Here is a 13577-nt window from a genome sequence, read left to right as displayed (position 1 = left end):
GCACCCTAATGTTTATAGCCTCAGAGTGTCCACAATAGCGAAATGATGGAAAGAGCCCAGATGTCCATCAATAGATGAATGGATAAAGAAGATGTGGTTTATATATACGATAGAATATTATGCAGCCATCAAAAAATGAAATCTTGCCATTTTTAATGAAGTGAGTGGAACTAGAGGGTATTATGCTCAGTGAAATAAGCCAATCGGAGAAAGACAGTTATCATATGATCTCATACATGGAATTTAAGAAACAAAACAGGATCGTAGGGGAAGGGAGGGAAAAATTAAACAACATGAAATCAGAGAGGGAGACCAGCCATTAGAGATTCTTAATCATAGGAAACAAACTGAGGGTTGCTGAAGAGGAAGGGACAGGCGGGTGGATGGGGTAACTGGGTGATGGACATTAAGGAGGCACGTGATGTGATGAGCACTGGGTATTATATAAGACCGATGAATCACTGAACTCTACCTCTGAAACTACCAATACACTATATGTTAATTAATTGAATTTAAATTAAAAAAGGATTTAAAAAAAGAAACTTAGTCTTCTTAAATATTCAGTAATTCCTTCATTCTTTGAATGTGACTGAACCAAGAATAGTAAGAGGTCTGCATCTGAATCCTGGCTCCAGTGCTGTGACTTGTGTGATCTTGGGTGAGATAAATTACTTAAAACTCTCAGAAAAAATGAGCAAGCGATTATTAAAAATCAGGGTAGGATAAGGGAGATGGAAAATGGGGTGGCAGGAAAGGGTGTTATTTGTGGTGTGATCAGGGAATCTTACGTGGGAGTGAGCCATGGGGATATCTTGGGGAAGAAATGCAGAATTTCAGGCCTCCCCCAAACCTACTGAATTAGAATCTGCATTTTAACACAGTTCCTAGGTGGTTCCTGTGCACACTAGTTTGAGAAGCCCTCTTCCAGATAAGACATGGTGGTGGCTGGGATAAGATGGTAGCAATGGAAGTTATAAGGGCTAGGATTCTAGATAAACTTAGGGTAGGGTCATCAGAATTTCCCGATTGGTTGGATATAGGGTGTGAGAGAAAGAGAGGAGTCATCAAGGATGACTTAAGTTTGGGGCCTCATACAGCAGGTGGAACGGGAAGAGCTATAGTTTGGTTTTGGACATATTTTAAGTTTGAGACAGCTGCTGGACATCTGAGAGGAAATTCCAAGTACTTAGATTTCCAGGTCTTCAATTCAGGAGAGAGGACTACGTTAGAGATAAAAATTTGGATGTTGTTAATGTACATTATAATTTATCACATCTCAAATGCCATTGTTTGGAAGATGCTCCATTATTTTAAATATCCCCAAGAATGAAAATAACACCACACATCAAACTGTGACATGCCATTGGTAATAAGATGCACCCTGATGTCAGGGACACTAATATATAGGGGAGAGGCAGTGCATTTTGGAGTCGAAAACAACATAGTAGGTGGTGTTTAAAATCAAAAGACCAGATGACGTCACTGAGGAGTGAAGATAGAGAAGGGGACCAAGGACTGAGCTCTGGGTCCCTCTAGGATGAAGGTGTCTGGGTAAAAGCAGAACGTGCAAGGGAGTCCGAGGAGCAACTCGTAAATTAGGAGGAAGCCTGGAGAGTGAGAGGGCATTCTGGAATCCAAGGAGCAAAGTGTTTCAAGAAGAGAGAAGTGATTAACCTTGAAATGCTGCTGCCTGGTCGGGAAGGAAAAGGGCTAAAAATGGATGAGCAGAGCAGTGGAGTCGCAAGTGTGAGTCGAATGAGGTTTAAGATAGACTGGGAAGAGAGAAATTAGGGACAGCGAGTCTGGATAACTCTTCCAAGGCATTTTGCTGCAAAGAAGTACAGAGAAATTATATGGTAGCTGGAGTCAAGGAGAGTCTTTTTTCTTTTAAGTGGGATAAATGATAGCATATTTGTGTACTGATAGAAATAATACAAGAGAGAAGAAATTCTCAATGGGGAGAGGGAAAATAGAAATGAGGGATAAGCTTTGAGTAGAAAGGGTGGGATTGGGTGCTTAGAGGGGGAAACTGGCTTTTTTTTTTTTAAGATTTTATTTATTTATTTGTGCACATGAGTGGTGGGGAGGGGCAATGGGAGAGGGAGACGCGGGCTCTCAACTGAGCAGGGAGCCTGATGTGGGGCTTGATCCCAGGATCCTGGGATCATGACCTGAGCCGAAGGCAGACGCTTAACCAACTGAGCCACCCAGGCGCCCCGAAACTGGCTTTTTAGATGGCAGCTTGGATAGCCCACCAGAAGAATCAGACAGAGAGTAGATTATGTGGTCAGGTTCCTGGCAGTTGGTTGCTTGCCTAAGCTTGTGGACATTTTCTTCTAAAGTTACTTCAGATTTCTCAAAGATGACACAAGTATCTCATCCCTGATTTTTTTTTTTTTATTTATTCTCTTGTGAGTTTCCTTAACATGAATCTTATCTCCTCTTGATAAGATTGAGTTTCCCGGTCTGCAGGGCTGATAATGTGGCTTTTTAGCTGTGATCAGTTTCCCCAAGGTTATGTTAGCTAATGAGGCCTTTAGGTAGCCAGCCAGCCAACCTTTCTTAGGAACACTCTGAACCACCATTTCAACAATACACGTCTGAAAAATTAAACAATGGTTATCAGTGTATTTATCAATTAAATGTTATAAATAGTAAAGGTACCACAGGAGTTCAGGGAATTGAGAAGTCATTGAAGAAGAGTTGGTTGGAAAGACAGCATGACAGTAAATAACGAATTGGAGAGAAAGAGAAGAAAGGATAGTCCAGGCAGGAGAAATGGAAGTAGCAAAGATGCAAAGCGAAATTTCCCAGGTAGGCTCAGTGAAGAGAAGCCAGCATTGTGCCGGAGTCATTATTGATGTTTTTATTGGTGTAGCTAATAGGGCTACAAGAGAGATACTAGTTAGAGGGAGAAGGAAGCCTGATGTGTCTGCTGTCAGCCTGTTAACCTTGCTCACCCTTATCTGTAGACATTTTCCAGGAGCAGCCTGGAAAGCCAGGAACACAGTATAGAGGTAAAACTCTTTTAGTCTTAGGAACATGGCAAATGTTCTCTAGAGTAGTTTATTTTATGGTGTTTCAGATGGGCGGGACTTGGTAGCTCGTGGAAATGAATTGCATTTTAAATTCCAATGTAATAATTTTATGTGTGTTATTTTGCAAATAGGTATTAGAAGATAACCCGAGTCATTCAGACTGGGATAGTGAGCCTGACCTGCTGAGTGACTTTAGCTGCCCTTCTTTTGTTGAAAGTGGACCAGACTCTCAGCTCGATGGTCACACTCAGAAGCCTTTCCCCATCAGCAAAGTGTCACAATCAGGTAAAAATGAGAATCCGACTATCTAGAATTTTAAAGCTGGTAATGCACCTTAAAAGTAGTTTAGTCCAATCTTTTCATATTCTAGGGAAAGGAACTTGGGCTGGCAAAAAGAATGATCTGCTAAATCATTTGGCTAGAAGATAGGTAAATTAAATGAAATCTTAGTGCAATTTTTAAAAAGATACATTGTTTCCACATGAGTATTTTTGTGTAATTTTTAAAGGAACTTAAATAATACGTGGATCCAGAGAGAAGGAAGCTAGCACAACTAAGATCATATATGTGTGGGCTCAGAATTTTCAAAGAAAAGTTGCAATAGAAAGATGACAGATCTTAGTCATATGGTGAGATAGGTAAGAGTCAAAGACAGTATGTCCAATTTTTAAGTATAGACTAAAGCAAAACTTACCATATTGCGTGTATGTGTGTGAATTTTACTTTCTGATTTAACTCCATAATCTAAAATAGATAAGGAGTATATTTAAGGCAACACATATAGACCTTCTCAAGGCATTTATTCATGGTTTTCATTGTTTCCACACTACATTTTTTTTTTTTTAAACATGATGGAAAACAGACCTGAGAGAACAGACCAGGCTCTTACTATAGATTACTAGGATCTTGATGCGTGCTGACGGGGTTCTTTGGTAAATAGCTTCCAAACTGTCTGGTGTTAGGGATTGTGGAAATCTGGGTTGTGTAACATTTTTTAGCAAAACATTTTTTGTATGGATTGCGGCTTTGCAGGCCTCTTGCCCTCCAAAGAGTAAAAATGCCTTTTATCAGTATATCCGCATTACTTGCTGGACTGCACAGTGACACAGATATCAGATAAGTTACTTTCTGTGTCCAAAGAAGTAAAGGACGTAGGATCACAGAATAATTGGGCAGCGGTGAATCTTGAGCTTCTGGCTTGGTGCTTTCAGGCCGGCCCAAGCTCACACTGTCCCAGACAACTCGGACTCTCAAATCATCCAAGCCTTTTAGAGCATCATGATTGTTTACCTATGTTAAGTTTTTGTGTGTGCGTTTGTTTTTTAGTAAATGAGGATCCTTAGAGCTTTATTTTATTTTGTACATTTAGAGTAACTACGAATATAACCCTTATTTCAAAAATCTAAAATACAAATAGTCACAAAGGAAAAATGACCAGTTATTATGTCATCCAAAAATAACCGTGTTGCCGTGGTAGATCATTCCAGAAAGTTTTTTATTCACATATAAAGAGAGAAAAAAGGAGTTTTATTATTTGTTTTTACAAAAATGTGTGCTATTTCTTCATTCTTAACATTTTTAAATCAAAATCCTCCATGCATGTAATTAAAAAATGTTTATAAAGCTTGTTACGAAAGGATTATAGTCCCTTGTTCACCGAAATGTGCCATTCCTAAGAGGCATTCATTTTCAGCTCTTCTGCAGCTTCCATAGCTCTGTAGCACACGCTTGTGGTACTACATCTTGGTTTCTGCTTTTGGACATTAGCTATTAAATTCCCATGATGAAAGATGAATTCTTGGCTCTTTCACACAATCCTCACTGCCCCTCTCCCCATGTAGTCACCAGCACACAATTGTGCATTTTTTTTTCCTTTTTTTTTTTTTAAGATTTTTTTTTTTAAATTTATTTGACAGAGAGAGATCACAAGTAGGCAGAGAAAAAGGCAGAGAGAGAGGGGGAAGCAGGCTCCCTGCTGAGCAGAGAGCCTGACACGGGGCTTGATTCCAGGACCCTGAGACCATGACCTGAGCTGAAGGCAGAGGCTTAACCCACGGAGCTCCCCAGGCACCTCTATGATTACATTTTCTGTATATATTTTTGTTTTCCCAGAGTCGATAATTACCTTGTTACTTGTTCAGTTTTCTATTTATTTTATTAACAATCTATAATTTATTACTCATGTGTCTCCATATTTCCTCCCAGTTCTGATAATCTCCCAAATTCTGAGATATTCTACCAGTTTCATATTCTGGAAGAAGTCTTTGTGGAACTTCTGACCTACTCTAATCTGCAATGATATATCGCTAGACCTATGACCCGGCTATCTTTGGGATCTCTTTACCAACATCCTGAAGATTCTCTTACCGCTCTTTTGTTAAATTCCTTATTTCCTTGACTGTGTTTCATCTTTTCCTGGTTTACTCCCTTGTTTTTGTGGTACATCTTTTCTTATTTTACTGAGGATATTAATATGTTATTGATAATATTTCCCCTTGACTTGACTCTTCTGTTCTCTGCTTTTTGTATTAGAGGGTTTCTTCAAATGTTTATGAGCCTAATATGGCTCGTCTTCTTAAGAATGGAGACTAAAAATTGAGTAGAAGCCTTATACCCACAGTGAGTTTTGTCAGTTGTGCTGTGCATGATCTAGCTGGACTATTTTCTTAGCAAGCCTCCAGCATTATCATCTTTAAATCTTTTCCCCCTGAGCTGGTAGGATTTTCAAGAGAAATCTCTTTGAGTCATCTGTTTGGAGGGTGTAATGCTGGCTGTTCTAGGAACCAGGTGGGTAGAAGGCCTGAGGGGGGGAGTGTGGGGCTTGGGTGCTGTCTCGGTACTCAGTATGTACACTTTCACTTAATCTTCCTGTTTTTAATAATGTACCCTATTCTCAACTGTGTGTATGATTGACATGCCCTATTGCAGAGACCTTTTGTTTTACCCTCTCTAGAGGAGAAATTTCCAGTTGTGTTCCCAGATTGGCGGGTGGTGGGCGGGGGGGAGGCAAGCATTTGTTGCACGGAGTTGGGGCAGGAGTCTGAGCCTCTGACTGCTTCCCAGTCAGCTCTCGGGCAATCTTTCTGGTGTTAGACCTACTTTCACCCAGTTTCCAGGATTTAACCAATTCTGGAGCTTTCTTTATTCGTCCCCAGGGGAAAGTTCCATTGGCTTGTGGTTTTCCCTTCTGCCGGCTTTGAATCCAACTTTCTCAACACTGCTAAAGCAATAATCACCTGGACATATGCTTTCCAGCTTCTAAAATTTTATTGCTGTTGTCTTCCTTCTCCATGTTATTTGTTCTTGAGTTTATGTCTGTTTTTCAAAAATTCCTGTATAATTGTTGTAGTGAGACAGAGCAGAAGCTACTATGTGTTCTCAATCTGCCATCTTCACTGGAAGCCGCCATATGTTGGAGAGCCCCCCTCTCTCTCAATTTTATGTGTGTGTGTATATATATTTATGTGTATATGTATATATACATATATATATGGAAGCCTTTATATATATAGATTTTTTAAACATAATACTTTATTGAAATCTGCGTCTTTATAAATTCTTTAAAAACAGTCATCTTCAAACTTTAACATTCCTCAGAATCTCCCGGAGGCCTTGTTAGAGTCCAGATTGGTAGGCTCAATAATTTGCAGCTCTAGTAAGTTTTCAGGTGATGCTAATGCACCTGGTCTAGGGACTGTACTTTGAGGACCACCGACTTAAGCACTGAGTGAATTGGTATGTAGTTTTCCATTGTGTAGAGTTACTTATTTAAATTTCTACTCCTGTCGCTTTGGTCGTTTTAAATTTGTTTCATATTATAAACGGTACTGCCACAACATGCCTTGAATCTTTGCATGTTTTATTTATTTATTTATTTTAAAGATTCTATTTTATTTGTTTGTCAGAGAGGGAGAGAGAGAAACCAAAAGCAGGGAGAGAGGTAGAGGGAGAAGTAGATTCCTCGCTGAGCAGGGAGCCTAATGCAGGACTCAATCCCAGGACCCTGGGATCATGACCTGAACCCAAGGCAGATGCTTAACCTACTGAGCCACGCAGGCTCCCTCTTTGCACATTTTAAAAATCTTTTCACTCTGGTGAAAATCTTGAACCACTGGCCTTTTTGTCACCAAATATTTATTGGATTCCTCCTTCGTGCTAGAGCCTGCTTGGGGCCCTGGGGACACAGCAATGAGCAAGGTTGTCTGCCTCCAGGGTGCTTAGATTGTTGTAGGAGGAGCTGGACAGTAAGTGCACACATTTATTTAAAAGTTCAGTTATTGATAAATGCTATGAAGAAAGGATTTATAGGACTTGGAAAGGGGGATTTTGAGAAATAATTTAGAGAGATTTGTCCAAGAAATCATGGAGTCTCTTGGGATCATTCTTAGTCCTGCTTTCTACTTATCCTGCTTCTGGCTTTAAATGCCAGCTACATGCTGATGACTCAGAAATTTCTGTCTCTAGATTCTCTTGTGAACTACAGATTTTTTTTTGGAACTACAGATTTTTATATTCAATTATCTACTTACCATATCCATTTGTACAGTTAATAGGATCTTACACTTAACACATGCAATTCTAAAACCTTGATTTCTTTCATCAAACCTGCTCTTTTGCCATCTCCCTTGTCTCAGTAAATGGCATTTTCATTCTCCTGGTTGCGAAGGCCCAAACTGTCAGGATCACACTTGTCTTCTTCTTCTCTCATACTTCATGTTCAGTCCACTGGCAAATGCTGCTGACCCTGGCTTCAAAATATGTCCAGATTCCAACCACTTCTCACCACCTGCACTGCCACCACTCCAGTCCAAGTGCTTGTCATCGCTGTCCTAGATGATAGTGTCCTGTGTCCACTCATGCCCTCCTATAGCTCCATTCTTCCTACAGCAACCAGAGAGAGCTTTTTATTTTTTATTTTTTATTTTAAGATTTTATTTATTTATTTGACAGACAGAGATCACAAGTAGTCAGAGAGGCAGGCAGAGAGAGAGAGAGGAGGGAGCAGGCTCCCTGCGGAGCAGAGAGCCCGATGTGGGGCTCGATCCCAGGACCTTGGGATCATGACCCGAGCCGAAGGCAGAGGCTTTAACCCACTGAGCCACCCAGGCGCCCCCAGAGAGAGCTTTTTAAAAATACAAATGAAATCAGGTTGTTCCTCTGTTTAAAACTCTCCAGAAACTTCTTACAATATCCAGAATAAAATCCAAAGTACAGAACACGACCTACAAAGTCCTGTGTAATATGGTTTCTTTCTCACTTTTATTTATTTGTATTTATTTTTGAGAGAGAGAGGGACAGGAGAGAGAGAATCTTAAGCAGACTCCATACCCAGCACAGAGCCCCACATTGGGCTTGATCTCACAACCCTGAGATCATGACCTGAGCTGAAATCAGGAGTCAGACGCTTAACCAACTCAGCCACCCAGGCGCCCTCTTACTCTCCTCTCGTATATCATTTCCTACCACTTTCCCTTTACCCATGATGCTCTCACCACACTGGCTTTCTTGCTGTTTGTTTTTTTTTTTGCCCCCCGAAGATTTTAGTTATTCAGAGGGTGTGTGAGCGGGGCAGGGACAGAGGGAGAGGGAGAGAGAATGTCAAGCAGACTCCACGCTGGGCTTGCGGCCTGATGCAGGCTGGATCCGTTGACCCTGAGACCGTGACCTGAGCTGAAACCAAGAGTCAGATGCTTCACTGACTGAGCCACCCAGGCGCCGCGCCCCTACCCCTGCTCTCACTCTTCCTTTAAGTTCACTCCTGCTGATGAACTCGGTGTTCTTCCTGAGACTCTCAGGAGTTATTCTGAATTCAGTCAGGTCTCCGCCTAGATGCTGTCTTCCCCAAGAGGCTTCACTGAGCACCCATATAAAGTCGCACCTGTCTCTTCTCTTCCCATCACTTTGTGTGCCCCTACATGGCTATTTTTCTGTGTGGCACTTATCACTGTCTGTCAGTTGTGATTTTTTTTCTGTTTAGTGACCATCTCCCGTTACTAGAATGTAAGTGGGAAGGGATGTGAGACACTTCGCTGTCATTTCTCCAGACCTAGAATGGTGGCACAACAATGAGATGAGGGAGTGTTGAGTGAATGAACGAGGGCGAGTTATGTCCTATGGTTAGGGTGCTTGGAGGATGGGAGCGGGAGGAGGTGCTGCCCTAGCCAGTGTTTTGGAGAGCCTCTCAGACCTTCAGAGGGACATGTGGGGTAGGGCCTGCATCAAAGCAGTTACATACTTTTTGTTTTGCTTTGTAATTGTTTATTCTTGTATTTATTTGAAAAATTGTTCCTATTCACTCTAAAAAATTCAAGCAGGTCACATACCTCTTTAGAATCTCTGGCCACTCCTCTCCTATAAAGAACCAGTGATTACCTTTTTGGTCGATTTCCTCTAAGCCATCATTGCTCTTTATTGCCAAATTGTTCTTTTAAAGATTGTATCAATTATAACTTGATTTTAAGATATTGAAAATGTTTCCTTGGATTCTTTTTGTCGTTTTCCTTCTTTTGTTGTCTAAATAGTTACTTGCACTTTAAAAAAAAAAAAAAACTGTCTTTATCCCCTAAGAAACAGCATCCATCTGTTCTGGATCTCTCGATGGAGTCGAATATTCGCTACGAAAGGAGAAGGGAATCGTGAAGATGACAGTGCCAAGGACACTTGCTTTTTGCTATCTGTCTTTACTGTGGCAGAGAGAGACAATTACTCTTTCGGATCTTTTGAGGTAAGCTCGACCTCTTGTATAATGATGTCTTTGCTGATTATCTGTGTGAACCAGGGGACAACCTTTGGATATCTTGAATTTTACAAGGCTTAAATTGAGGGAGAGGCAGGAAAGATTGGGTAGCCTGAGTTCTAGTTCTGAAATGTAATCTTCTGGCTGGTAACTCATCTCCTTGGTTTCCTTACTCATATAGTGAAATGATGGTATTTACCTTACACAGGATGTTGGAAGATTAATTATCCCATGTGAGATAATTAATGTGAGTCTAAAGACAAAAAGTGACACTTAGGTAGCTTAGTGGTAGTGTTAAGTATTTTGCATTTCTAAGAGAGAAGATGAACAGATGACCTTCCTGTTGGCAAATGGTCATTAGTAGCCCCACAGCAGCTTGCCCTGGTGTCGGTAAGAGCTACAGTGTAGGTTCTCTGTGTTTATAAGATAAACTGAGAACAAAAGTATTAGAAAAACCTGTTAGTGAATGGTCAGTATTTACTTTTTTTCAAGATAATTTACAGTGTTTTATAGTTAATGAGTTAATTAGGGCATCATGTATAAGACTTTCTCATTAAATAGAAGATATGCCGAAATCATTAATGGGTTCATATTTGCCTTGCGTTATATGTATTCTAAACAATAACACTTGCATTTACTCAGTGCATACAGTGATTTTTACAAGCACAGATTTGGAACCAGACTCCTGGGTTTGAATCCCAGCTGTGCCACTTAATGTGACCTTGAGTAAATTATTTAATTTCTCTCTGCCTCTGTTTCATCCTTGGTGAAATGGGGCTGATAATAACATCTACCTCACAGAGTTGTAACTACTTCCAGTAATTATTGCTGCACAAAAAGCACTCAGGACAGTGCCTAGCACGTAATAAGAACTCAGTGCTAGCTATTATTTTGTTTTCTTCTTCTTCATCATCATCATCAGTACTAGGCTCTTTGATTAAATAAAATAACCTCCAGTAAATGATGATAGTGCCTTTGAATTTGGCCACATCAACCAACTAACAAGGCTTTTCTCAGAGGTGATTAATTCTGCATGCAGATAGTCCATGATTCAGTGAATTTTACTGTTAAGTTAAAAACCTCACCTTGCTCTATATGCCTTCATTGGGTGATCTCATCTTCTTCCAAGGCGTTAATTACCATCTAGATGATGATGACAACGCCCAAATTTATATCTACAGCCTAGACTTGTCTAGTGAGGGTCAGACCCATGTATTCATACATACAACTGCCTGTTGGACACTACGTAGGTGTCTTTATGGTATCTCAAAATCAGAACGACGAGAAGAAGTTCATCTTTCATCATCTTTCTCCTCAGTCCGGCTCATTCTCCAGTGTTCTTTTTTTTTTCCTCGTAAATATCCCACACTCCGTTTCTTCCTGTCCAGAAACTTAAGATTCATCCTTGACTCTTTCCTCTCCCCAGAGCTACAGTCAGTCGTTACATCAAGGCAATTATCCTTCCCAAACAACCCTTGAAACCATTTTTTCTCCCCATTCCCTCCATATCTTCACCCAGATTCCTTAGCAACCTCCCAAGTGGGCCCTGTGTCCCACGGTCTTGTGCCTCACCTGTCCCTTTTCCTTTCCATAGCCCAGGGGTCTTACGGGAACAACAGTCAAATCATGTCGCTCGAGCTGGGTAGAGGGGCAGCCCAGCTACTCAGGGCAATCTCTAAGGGAGAACGGGACTCCTAGACGCCTAACAAGATGGACAAACACTATTCACCCGTAATTCTTCTCAGGGAGAATATTAGCCGTGGTTGGAAGGGTAGGGCAGTAAGATCCTACACATTTGTCTCTCGCTCTCTCTTACTGTTCCCCCTCTTCCTTCTTTCCTCCCCTCCCTCTAAGGAGAATTCCGAAGTGCCTTCAGGGAGATTGGATCTAATTAGCTGGAGGGCTTCTATTTTGCTCTGTGGGACACACACATTTGGAAACTGAGCCTAAGTGCTCGGAGCAACAGGAAAGGGACCATTCCCACTGCTCCTCCTTCTCTGTGTGTCTCAGAGAAGGAGCTCTAAGCCACAGCGTCTCAAAGTGTGGCTCCCTGACCTCCAGCAGCAGCATCCCCTAGGAGTTACAAGTATGTAAATTCTAACCAGATTCTAACCCATTCTAATCTGAATCAGAAACTCTGGGGGAAGGGCCTGGTAACTCTGTTTCAATAGCCATCCAGGGGATTCTTACAGATGCTGACATTTGAGAACTACCGCCAAACGGAGAAAAAGTATTTAAAAAACAGTGATGTGAAGGAAATACATCGTTAGTCTAGCCCCAGTACCCCCTATACCTTATACTCATCCTGTATGTCATTCCCCAGTTTAAATCCTTTAGCAGCATCCATAGTCCTTAGTATAAATTCACAACTCCTAAAGTAGCCTTTAACTGACCCTGTCTACGGTGCCTGGGTGGCTCAGTTGCTTGAGCATCCAGCTCTTGATTTTGGCTCATGTCATGATCTGAGTCATGGGATCGAGCCCTGTGTCAGGTCTGTGCTCAGTGGGGAGTCTGCTTGGGATTCTGTCTCTCCCTCTGCCCTTCCTCCTGCTCGATCACTCTGTTTCTCTCCCTCTCCCTCAAATATATTTTTTAAAGATTTTATTTATTTGAGAAAGAGAGAGAGAGAGCGCGCGCACAATTAGAGGAGAGGCAGAGGAAGAGGGAGAAGCAGACTCCCTGCTGAGCAGAGAGCCCCATGCAGGGCTTGGTGTCGGGACCCGGGATCATGACCAGAGCTGAAGGCAGACGCTTCATCGACTGAGCCACCCGGGCAGGCATCCCCTCAGATAAATAAATCTTTAAAAGAATGAAAATAAAGAACCCTGCCTACCTAGTGATAACAACAATAAATAAAAATAGTGAAAGCGTACTCATTCCACAAATACTTACTGAATACCGACTAGATGCAGGCATTGTTCTAGAGTCTAGACCCTTGAATCACAGTGGTGAACCGTAGAGAACAGGTTCCTGCTCTCATGAAGTTCAGGACTAAAGGAGGAGATAGACAAGCATATAAACAAATAATGATGAAACAGTGGAGTGCTATGCAGGAGACTGAAATCAGACGGTGGCTGCTGCTTTAGACTGGTCGTGAGGGAAGGGCTCACGGAGAAGCACTGTGAGTGGAAGTAGCAGGTGGATATCCGCAGTGCTAGCCCCGAGTAGAGGGAGGTTGCTAGTGGCAAGCCCTCAAGCAAGAGCAGGGTCTGTGGGATCAAGGAGCAGAGGAGGCTCGTGCCACAGGAGTAAGAATTTGAAGGGGCGGTCTGGGGGGCGGTCCGGGGGGCGGTGGGAGGGTGAGGGTAGAGAGAGACTAAGCGGGGACCAGGGACAGGTCTTTGTGAGCCAGGCTGGGCGTTTGGATTTTTTTTTAAATTGAAGTATAATTCATATACAGTAAAATTCACCCTTTTAAATGTGCAATTCAGTGGTTTTCAGGGTATTTACAAGGTTGTGCAACCGTCACCTCTATTTCCAGATCATCACTTTAGAAGGAAACCCCTTAAATACTCATTAGGAATTTGGCTTTTGAGTGCAATAGGAAGCCCCTGGAAGATTTTAGCAGGGGAGACGTTCTCTGACCATGGAGGCAGCTAGGAAGAAAATGGATTCTAGGGAGGCAGGGGTGAAAGCAGAGAGACCCAGGTGGTCTTTGCTGTACTTCCGGCAAGAGGTAGCGGTTTGGAGTAGGATGGTAGCAATTGAAATGGAACAAGGTGAGTGGGCTCTGGATATGTTTTGCAGATAGACACGACCTAATTCCAGTGCAGTGCTTCTTCAGTTATCTGTGATAAAGAATC

At 41.8% G+C, this 13577-nt stretch overlaps 1 protein-coding gene across 2 annotated transcripts in view; it reads left to right on the top strand.

Moving 5' to 3' along the window:
- TAF1B (TATA-box binding protein associated factor, RNA polymerase I subunit B) overlaps positions 1 to 13577 on the top strand; it is a 67826-nt gene that overhangs the window by 12544 nt on the left and 41705 nt on the right. For both annotated transcript variants that reach the window (XM_080813835.1, XM_080813836.1), the window contains exons 6-7: positions 3170 to 3323; positions 9606 to 9762. In XM_080813835.1, the coding sequence (XP_080669961.1) occupies positions 3170 to 3323; positions 9606 to 9762 (311 nt within the window). The remainder of the gene's footprint in view (positions 1 to 3169; positions 3324 to 9605; positions 9763 to 13577) is intronic.

The sequence above is a fragment of the Martes martes genome (genome assembly GCF_963455335.1).
Source record: "Martes martes genome assembly, chromosome: 9".
Taxonomy (NCBI): domain Eukaryota; kingdom Metazoa; phylum Chordata; class Mammalia; order Carnivora; family Mustelidae; genus Martes; species Martes martes.
Note: the sequence above shows the minus strand (reverse complement) of the source record. Positions and strands in the feature narration are given on the sequence as shown.